Below are 11,096 nucleotides of genomic sequence, written 5' to 3'. Positions count from 1 at the left end.
CCAGAGTTCCCCCAAACACTTCAGTAAAAGATTTGAATTTCTTGACATGTTTATCTGAAGTGCTTGGAAGGGAACTCTAGGAGACGCCTGATCGAACATTTTGTAACTCTATGTTCAAACCCTTTCCTTTAAAACCCTCTATTTATAACTTAAGTGGTGAGCACATGAATCTATGGCTTGGAAGGACACAAAAAACGTAGATGCCTGTGAAGAGCCATCAGGGTTTGAACCAAGACGCATACATGGACATATCCAATTTCTATGTGGAGAGAATCTTATGTGGATGAACCTTATTTTTTGGGCTTGCTTTTTCTCTCTTATTTCGTTTTCACTCCTTTTCACTGGCACAAAACCAAGTTCCATTCTTGAACCAAGTGTTGGATTTGATTATTTGTCCATAAATTCGTCTATAAATTCATACCTGATTAATTAGTATTGATGCTCGTGATAGGTTACTGTTAAAGATTTGATTTATAAACTTAACGTAATATAAGAAATAGCATGTAGATTGACCTCCAATTACATGTTATTCATGCTAAGATTTAATTTATCTAATCTAGTTTGAAGGCATTTCAACTATAAATTTACTTGTTGGTTGAAACCGAAGTTACGAGTTCAATGGATCTAGTTTATCAAGATCTAAGTATACCTATGGCATTTCATGAGACCATAACAATAATCTCTAAGGAATTAAATTACCTAAAAATTTACTCCAAATATTTTAATTAAGTTGGATTAAAAAAAAAAAAAAAAAAGAGAGATTTCTGTTTACCGTAGAATTTTCTCATAGGGTAACTCATTCATTTGTCGAACAAGTGCAAAATACCTCAATAATTTTCTCTAGGTTAAGTAGATTCATTCGGTAAAGGAAGGAACAACGTTGGAAGCAAGATTCGGCAATAACGATTCTAGTATTGTTTCTCATGAATCGTAGAGGAGCGCTTTTGTTTGTGAAATTCAAATCTTATTTTAAGGAAATGCTTTAGGTTTTTTAGAAATTTTCTATTGTATAGCGGGTGAATTTAATAAAAATAACATTATATCAACGAGAACGATGCAATGACATGAAAATTTGCAAAAAATTGATATGATAATTAAGAGCGGTTTTAATATGGAAAATGACTTTAATACCCTTAGTTGGGCACATGTTTGCATGTATAGATCGTGTAGAGAAATAATATACATCTAGCTTACCCAGACTAGAAAACCACCTAAGGCCATGAAATGATGTTTAAAATTATAGATCTCTCTATGTTGCATATGTTTGCAATTCTCGACCTCAACAGTGAGATCGTTTATAGAGAATTTCTTAAAATACTTAAGTCATGTGTTACTCTAATAAAGGCAAGACATCATTTTAGATAAATGCAAGACACCCATATATGGATAACGGTGACGATGTGTTGAAGACCATGGAACTTGTCTTAGGATAGATGCATTTCAGCTTTTCAGTCTTAAGCTAGAATAGGACATTATTTTGTTTTCCTTATGTCGTTTCTCATTTTCATTTAAAATACTTTTGTGTTGTCTTAAACGTTTCACCTTAAACGTTTAAGTTGATGACTTTGTTCATGAATTTTTTTTAAATGAATATTTATGCACGTACGCTCATATAATGCATACGGTAACGACTTTATCATAGTAGAAAAATATGGTCGTTAGAATAAAATCATTAAAATAATTACAGCAGAAAACAAACCACATGAATCTTAGATAAAATAAAACAATGCCCTAATCTATCCCAAGAGCTACAAATAACATGAATTCTAGTACTCTAGCTCTAGTCCCATGACAATCACTACGACGTCGTCATTCATGTCGAGGTACCTTGTTTTTACTTGAAAGGTAAGAATAACATGCAACTTTAGTATTTTAAAAAATATTCCGTAAGTGGCCCCACTACTTGGGTCAGGAAATGCAATCATGTCTGGGACCTATTATTAACATCTTTTCATGACCTTGATCTCAGCTTCCCGTCCAAGTAGCTTGTATTCGTACCTCCTGGACCTAGCCTTCGACTAACGTACATACAATATGCATGTGACCCCATTACGTGGATTCCATGTACACTCTTGTGGACGCCAGTCATATGCGGAAGTATCCCAATGCACGTGAACATACATTAAGCATGAGGTCCTCATCGTTTAAAATCATGTTATGTGTCTATGATATACAATAGTGCCATGTTTTCATAACATATCACATATATCAACGACATAATGTGTCAACATGATAGACCATAACATAGTATATCTTATAGTATCAATGCATCATAACATAATAAGCAAACATATCCATCACAAGATACGACACGTGCAATGGCCACAAAGCACGCATTGTTCATACTTCAAATAATTTATCTAACCGAACTAGTAGTGCACCTTCCACAAAGCTCGCATTGTCATGTGTCTATGAGTCGCGGGTTGTGAGCTTTGTGGGCCGTCTGTTTGGAGTGGGCTAAGGGTTGGTCTGGGCTTCGGCTGGGTTGGACTGTGAAGATAAATGGGTTTTGGGTTGGCGTTGCATGCGGGCTGGGTTGAGAAGATAAAATGGGTTCTGTGCTGGGTCGTGAGTTGTTTCTTTGTGAATGCTAGGTTGGATTTTTTCCGGACCTAGTTGGTTTGAACGCGATCTGTGGTTCGGACTTTGGTTCAGAACTTTGAGTAGTGTGCAGATTTTGGGTGAACTTTGTAGCTACTAGGATAATCTCTTCAAACAACGATTATTCCTTCGGAGGTTAAAACATAGGCCACTCAAAACTGGTTCGGATTCCAAGATGTATTATAGAGATATATTTTTATCGATCACCTAATATATTGAAATCATGATCTAAATGTTCATAAAGACTTAATAGAACAATATTTTCGTATCAATCAACTAAGCACAAGGAATTCATACATACATTCACCTGAATCTAGTATGCAATTGCTCAAACATACTCAATGGAAAGATAATGTCTATCTAACATGTGAAGTGCAAAAAATAAAGACTATTTTAATAGACATGCATTCTTTATTTTCACACTAGGGAAATTTTCGTAATTTTCCTTAACATGCTTGCACACTTGTGGATAAAACCTCATTAAAGTTCTGAACATGTATATTCTAACAATTTAAGGTGAGATAAGCTCGCATGCCTAGAATCCGTGTGGCTATTTACTAAGATGAAGTGTGTCCTGAATTAAGCTAAATTAGCACCTTCCACATGCTCCTAGGGAAAGTCACGCCTCTGTACCGCCAAGTGTTGTCGGCTGATTGGTGGCCTTAGGTCAAACTACATGGGTTCAAATCTAAAAGCATGCAGATCCCTCAAATTTTCCCTATGCTGACACGTGCTGCAAGCAGTTTGGTTTGAGTTTTCGAATGCGCACACGATTCACGGATTGGGCGAGTGAATCAAGTCGACAAGTTTGGGTTAACTTGTGGGTCGGATCAGCTTCGCATCGCCTCTAAAACCAACAAAGCATCACGTGTCTATTGTTGGGCCAGACACTTCTCCACCTATTTAGTGACACGTGTTTCTCTTTGAGAAATTTAAAATATCGAACAAAGACTAGAAATTTTAAAGTCTACCGTTATGAGAAAAAGGGAAGTTATGAGAAAAAGGAGTTAGTAAAGATGAATTTAAAGTCTACCATTTTGGTAAAAAAAATAATTTAATTTGAGTTTTTTTTCAAGGGAAGTTATGAAAATAGAAAAGAATTGAAAACTGGCTTGGAAATTTTAAGGAATGAGAGGTGGACCCCTCTTTGTTAGTTTTTTTTTGTCACTTACAATAAATTTACTTGAATTAGTACCTCCACAGAAATTTGAGATATTTTAGAGCTCTTAATAGACGAAAAACTATCATACAGACTTGGGTAAGTAATATTTGTAGGTATCATTAGGATGTGCTAACATGTGGACATTCCTTACCTTAAGTAACTAGATAATGCATGTTAAGGACTTCGAAAGGACATTTTTGGATGAGTATGCAATGGAAAATTTATCATTATGCCCCAAGGTTGAAATTCCGAGAAGCATGTTGTTTTATGTATCATGTGAAGCTAGAAAGAGAATATGCATGACTAGAATATGAGATGGGTAATATGGATGAATATGTTATGCATAATGTAAGACATTACCAAAATGCCCCTTATGGTGAGAATTGTGATGCATGTTGCTTTATATGTTTTCCACTAGGTTAGAAAGAAGGATGGGCTATTGTGATCTATGCTCTAGGTGATTGATGGCTGTTATCTTCTCATTGAGCTTGTTTGCTTGTATGTGTACTGATATAATATGTTTTAGCTCCAAGTGTATGCCTGTATGTTCTCCCTGTAGAGCGTGTTTATCTGTACAAAGGTAGGGCATTAAAGTGAGGTTGGCTAGATGATGACCTAGGTTGGAATATCTCTAATAGATTGAGCATCATATGGTTGTGAGAAACGATCATAGAGTGTAGACCCTTGTGCGCCCAGACTAAGAAAGAATCGAGAAGTTAGATAAGAGTAACTTGTAGCTAGAAGTACGCATTAAGCCATCTAACCTCCCTGGGAACCAATAGACCTCCTTAGCTCCTAGATATGACTAAGTCAAAGTTTAAAGTATGGATTACACGCTTTAAGTGATCAATAGAAATATCTCCCTAGCAAAGGATGTATAAGAGAACTTAGTTAAGATTCAAGAGCTAAAACTAGTGTTCTTTACCCGTTGATTTATGTCAAAATGTTTCTAGTAGACCATGCACCTCAGAATCGTGAGGGCAATCAGAGGTCTAAACCTAAGTACAACCAGAGATTTGGATTAGCACCGAGGAGCTAACCTCGAGTGTCTTGACAAATGAGAGATGAGATTTAAATCGCCTAAAAGCCCTTGAGAACCTTGTAGGCCTCCACGACAACAAAAAATGACCAAGGTAGCTCATCAGGCTATAATAATGTGAACAATGTCACAAGTCTGTCCACTACCCTTTTTACTTCGATACCATACCATCAAGACTCCGCACGGATTCTCGTACCATGAAGCTAGGCATGTCAGCTACGTTTGCACGACACGTGCTCCAACTCAGTGGAAATAGCCAAAGATCTCCAAAACGGGATCTTTGTCCTGTAAACTTGTCCCTGAGCAGGGGAGCGTGGGACCATTTAGCATGACCTAGTAGCTGATCGACACACAAGGGATCGCTTCCCCTAAACTTTGGCGACTTTATGGTCCCGTGTGAGGATCTATCAACTAAATCATATGGGTGATGTTCAAATTGTTGTTCATTTTCAGATCCGTGCATCCTGTCTTGCAGCTTATGAGGTCACGCCTCAAGATAGGATATTGGAGAGGTTTGCAGTCATAGAGGAAGTCGTTCCGAAGCATCAGTCCGTTTTTGTATTTGAGTCTTTTGTATTTTGTTTTGCAATTGTATCCTAGACTCATTTTCCTCTTTTGTAATAAATTCAAACAACATCATCTTATAATTGGATTTTATTTAAATTTAAATTTTATGGAATTTTATCTTTTTTTTTATTTTTTATTAGATTTGGCTTTCATCTCTTTAGTCACAATCTGATATTCAAACCCTCGAAAAATTGGGTTGTGACAATGGGGATGAGTATTTACAAATACATAGTAAAAAATGTAAGTGACCTCACTAGTGTAGTCATACAATTCAATCACATTTGCATGTAAGCATAGAGTTGGGTGCATAATACTTCTTTACACACGATTCATGTAAGCATTTGCACTCACTAAACGGACTCATTAACATATACTCTAGGCCTAACTATGGACTAGCATGCTCAGCTATCGAAAGCAAACAGAAAAGAAAGGAAGCAAATAATAATGTGGCATATGAGTTCGTAGATAACATGTTTGATAAGTAATCCATAATCATATGACATTCAACATGTCTGAGATCCGGCATAAAAAATAATAGTTCAAGAAATGATGGACTTCATGTTTATCATGACAAATACTCTTTATGAAACATATGTACATAATTTGGTGCTTATTTGTGCTCATCATACATGACATCAATGTGTCTCACTAGGCCTAAACAAGATCATATCATAAGTAGAAGAGATTAAGTAAATACATCACAAAGTTCATTTCATGAATACTGTTCAACATGATATATGCTATTTATGCCTCAATCAATTTTATCTTATTTACCGTTTTAGGCTCAACTTGGTTCTCCTAAACTCAATTTAGTTGATCCTTCATAAATTCTGCTCAACCAAAATTCAAGCTCACATACGTTATTCTATTCATTTAGAAAACTAAGTTTAGAGTCTATTTATGTGTGAAATTTCACATCAGTTGGGGAGGAGAATGAAAAACTCTTTATAAGGGTATGGAAACCTTTCTGTACAGACACGTTTTAAAAACCTTGAGAGGAAGCCCGAAAGGGAAAGCTCAAAGAGGACTATTTGCTAGCGGTAAGCCTGGGCCATTACAAATGGTATCAGAGCCAGACACCGGGCGATGTGCTAGCGAGGAGCCTGTTCTCCAAATGGGGTAGACACGAGGCAAAGTGCCAAAAAGGATGTTGGGCCCCAAAGGGGTAGATTTGGTGGTGGGTGGTCCCACATCGATTAGAGAAAGGAATGAGTGCCAGCGATAACATTGGACCCTAAAGGGAGGTGGATTATGAAATCCCACATCGGTTGAAGAGAAGAACGAAACACCCTTTATAAGGATGTGGAAACCTTTCCCTAGCTGACGCGTTTTAAAAACCTTGAGAAGAAGCTCAAAAGAGAAAGTCCAAAGAGGATAATATCTATCATCGGTTACATTAGGAAATTAACATAACTTAACTATCCTAAAATCAGTCTTAAACAGTGTTACGTATTACTGATGATTCGAAACAATAGCTATATGAATCTTTAGCTTTAATTACATAACATAAGAAAGTATTTGGAATAGTCCAAAACGGTCAAGCTAGCAAAGATTTTTTTTTTTCTTTTCAATTTGAGTCTTTCACTTGTTAGTCAAAAGAGAATTATTGCATACATCTATATATGATAAGAAGTTTATAAAAGAGTCTAAATATGGCAAGGAAATCCTAATGCATGCAAATACAAACAAACGTTTTGCTTCATTTCTTGGTGAATGCATCATTAAACAAATAGAATTCAACTCAAACTTTATCAAACAAAAAAGTAAGCCAAGATAGTTCAAAATCTTTATAATTCAAAAGTTATCTAAAATATTTTATTTCTTTAATTTTTATAGTACGGACAAAAAACTAAACTTGACAATCATTATTTTTCAGCCAAGGTCTTCCCTATAAGGTTCATCTATATGGTAAGTTGATAAAGACGGACAATACCTCATTTCCTTTACTACAAATTAAATAAGTCAATGCTAATAAGTTTAAATGACTCGTAACCATTAAAAGATTAAAATTTGTGAGAGAGTTCAATATGAATCTGTCAGTTTTGTTGTCTTTGTCACTTTTCTTGTTTATTGAACACTTCGTGTGCTTGTCGTTGATGATTTGTACTCGTGAACTGCATGACCTAATATCAACTAAGCAAAGATTCTTTACCAGTTCTTATTGGTGAGCGACTATTAAAGAATCAAAATCGAGATTTTAATACGAGATTGATTTTGAGGGATTTACACAAGAATCCTCAAGTTGGAAGTCCCGATATGATTAATTGAGCACCTTCTTATGACTTTTGTTGCCAACGTCAAAACTTATTAAATGTAAACGTATATAAGTAGTGTGAGATCCCACATCGGTCAGAGAGGAGAGCTAAACATTTTTTTATAAAGGTGTGAAAACCTCTATCTAACAGACTATTTTAAAAACCTTGAGAAGAAGTTTGGAAGAAAAAACTCAAATACGACAATATCTTTTAGCGGTTGGCTTGGGTTATTACAAGTAGGTACTCCACTAATTTATTGTTTGGTTTTTAACTTAATTTTGTCTACTCTTTTTGTCTTTCTTCTTTATTGTCTTGGATAAATAAAATAAATTGTTTGTGATCTCTGCGAGACTCAAGTAAACGAGAGTTATAGGAATAAATTGATACTACATTCAAACAAGAGCGATTATGAGATTAGAATAGTTAAGAAATGTTTTAAAAAATTGAAAGTTACTACCTATACCAACAAAGTATATCTTCCTTTTCAAACCCTAAAATAAAACGTGTTCTCTTTAGAGAAATCCTGTATTAGGTGACCTTTTGAAAAAATTTCAACAAAACATGTGAGTGAAGACAAAACATACTAAAAAAACACATGTTGGTCAGTAGCATGAAGTAACGTGATCATGTTGCAGTTGATGTATAAGAATTTCTAGCCATCGGGAACTAATTCAAATTCATAATTCTAGGCTTTCTGGGCATAAGACATCAGGGTCATGGTTATTACTATTTCTAACCATCTCCAAATTTAGAGTCCATATAAAATGACTTTTCGAGTATTTAAAATCATTCTAACCGAGCTATTGTGACCACTCTACTAGACATTGCATGCAATATCTAACCAAAAAAGTCACCTTTTGTTGCTATGGATTCATATTGAGCTAACCCTTTTGAGGCTACGTAAAATAGAAAAAGTATTATTGCAAACAACTTTTATTTAGAAATTATATATCAAGAAAACCCTAAAAACCAGTTCTAAATGGTATGCCAGTTTCAGGCAACCACCGACTCCCACCAATAAAGTTTTCAACGGTAAACCTTGTAACTTGTGTAGCCGTATGTAATATATGGTAACCAGGCCAATCCACTCTTCTAGAAGTGTCAGCTCCTGGACCCGTATTATTGTACTCTGCAAAAAACAATTGGTCAACCGGTACATTTGGCCACCCTAACCATCCTTTAGGCTGAACCACACTGTCAAGAAATGACTCGATGAACACAACCGTTGAATATTCTCTCCATGGCCGTCCAAGATACAACAATACCTTGTCCTTACTTGATGCTATCTCGGGCGCCACGGTCACCTTACAGTTTTGGAAGACGAAGCCACTTTGATCATCTATATTTGCTTTCGATTGTGCTGTTACCGTAGTCTTAATACCAAATTCTCGAACATATATATTACAATCTTGGAATACGGAGACTCCGTTTCCGAATATGAAGTCAATGCTTCCATATATATCGCACTCTTTGAAGAATTGGGGTAGTCCCCCAGCATAGAGCGTATCTTGATAACCCAAAAACACACATTTATAATATGATGTGTGTCTGGCTTGATCAAGAACAGCAACGGCTTGGTGCTCCTTCGGCCCAGCGGAGTTTTGAAATGTCAACGACTGAGCCATGAAATTTGCACCTCTTACAGCTATACAATGAAATATGTTTTAGTATTAACACAAATTTAATCAGTGAGCGGAGAATTTGAAGCTTACTGAGAGTTGCAGAAGTTGCTGTGGTCGATCCAGTGCCATTACTTCGATCGTCAACGATGATGGTGGTAGAAGCATCCTCCCCAATCAAAGCTATGAATGTCTTAGAAGGTGGAACTTCAATCACCTCGTTGTATGTTCCAGGTTTCACCTGAATAGAAAATCTTTTCGTGCTGAAATTTGGTGCGGCTGCTATAGCATCACTAATTTTGACATAATTTCCCGTGCCATCTAAAGACACTGTGACATCAAAACTATAGCAATAAGAAAAGTTAGTAACTAGCAAATAGACTATAAAGAGCATAGCAAGCTTGAATGATGGCATTTTCAAGATGAAAGTGAGAGACAAGCTCATGATATATATATATATATATATATATATATATATATATATAAAAAGAGTAATTTGCAAATCTATCCCTAGGTTTTGAGATATTCATATATAGTAGAAAAGTTAAAATATAATTTTCAATTTTAAATACTTTTAACTTCACTTCATTGGTGCATGAATAGGTATATCAATAGTATAAATGAAATTTAATTGATATACGAATTATATCATTGATATGACACGTGCAAACAGATATATTGCAACATAGGAGAAGAAATATGTTAGGCCCCATTAGACAATCATTGTTTTAGTAGGCCCTCGATATGTGTCAGATCCACAGGACGGATCCTCTGTGCATGATAACCATTGACTTCCTGCATGATAAATGCCTATCTACAGGACGGATTCACCTTGTAGGATAATCCAACAAACAATCGAGTCACACGTCCCTAATTAGCCTCACTACTAACTTAAAGATATCGTACTAAAATGGAAAGGAAAGTGGAAGATGCTCAGAAATCGTACCGGCTCCTATCAACTTGAAAAGCTACCTTTGTCATTCTTGGATGTTGTGGAGGTCTACTACGTTCTTAAGGGCGTCTAGGTAATTTCAATCTCATCTCTCATTCCAGGACGTTTAGGATTAGCTCCCCAGGGTAAACCAATCTCTGGGTGCACTCAGGTCTAACATCTAATCGCTCATAATCATGGGGTGCAAAGTCTACTGGAACATATTGACCTAGGTCAACATATAAACTGTTCTAGCTGTAGCACCTTAAACTTAACTTGATTCTCTTGTGCATGTTTTCCTAGGGAGATTATCCTGTCTATCACCTAAGGCACCATATAAATAATCTAATCATGCATGCAAGTTTATTAGGGAGATATCCTATTAATAACCTAAAGCAGTAAAACATAAGTTTAAACATTCATGCAAGCAAACAAACAATCAAGCGAGATAACATCCATCAATCACCTAGACAACAAATCTCATCATAGGAGCTTTTGGGTAATTTCTTACATCATGCATAACATACTCTTCCATATTGTCCACTCGAAGTCCTAGTCATGCATACTAGCTTTTTAGCTTTGCATAAAACATATAACAACATGCTTCTTTAAAATCTCAACCTAGTGGCAAAATGGTAATTTTTCATAACATACGCACCAAAAACGTCATTCCAAAGTCCTTAACATGCAATTTTTAACAACTTAAGGTAAAGAATGCTTGCATGCTAGCACGTTCTAGTGATCCCTACAAGTATTACTTGCCTAAGTCTGTGTGGTTACTTATTTTGATGATGCGTGCCTTCTCGAGCTAGCTTTTTCGTGTCTTAGGAGCTAAAAAATTTCTAAAATTTCTCTGGTAGGTCCTAATTCAATTCTAAATAGGGTTAGTATTGAAATCAGGATAAAAAAAAAAAAAAAAAAG

At 35.8% G+C, this 11,096-nt stretch overlaps 1 protein-coding gene across 1 annotated transcript; it reads right to left on the bottom strand.

Moving 5' to 3' along the window:
- Positions 1-8,556: 8,556 nt before the first annotated feature.
- Positions 8,557-9,659, bottom strand: LOC111493749 (pectinesterase 2-like). The gene is made up of 2 exons (XM_023143580.1): positions 9,337-9,659; positions 8,557-9,269 (listed from the first exon to the last, which is right to left on the bottom strand). The coding sequence occupies exons 1-2, from the start codon at positions 9,656-9,658 to the stop codon at positions 8,587-8,589; spliced, it is 1,005 nt and encodes a 334-aa protein (XP_022999348.1). The 5' UTR covers position 9,659; the 3' UTR covers positions 8,557-8,586.
- Positions 9,660-11,096: the final 1,437 nt, after the last annotated feature.

The sequence above is a fragment of the Cucurbita maxima genome, unplaced genomic scaffold (assembly GCF_002738345.1).
Source record: "Cucurbita maxima cultivar Rimu unplaced genomic scaffold, Cmax_1.0 Cma_Scf00019, whole genome shotgun sequence".
NCBI classification, from domain to species: domain Eukaryota; kingdom Viridiplantae; phylum Streptophyta; class Magnoliopsida; order Cucurbitales; family Cucurbitaceae; genus Cucurbita; species Cucurbita maxima.
Note: the sequence above shows the minus strand (reverse complement) of the source record. Positions and strands in the feature narration are given on the sequence as shown.

Bases quoted from the DNA above. Each gene is read 5' to 3' on its own strand.
- LOC111493749 (XM_023143580.1), bottom strand. From the start codon at position 9,658: ATGCCATCATTCAAGCTTGCTATGCTCTTTATAGTCTATTTGCTAGTT. The intron at 9,270-9,336 runs GTAAGCTTCAAA...TTCATTGTATAG, and splicing joins AGCAACTTCTGCAACTCTCA to CTGTAAGAGGTGCAAATTTC.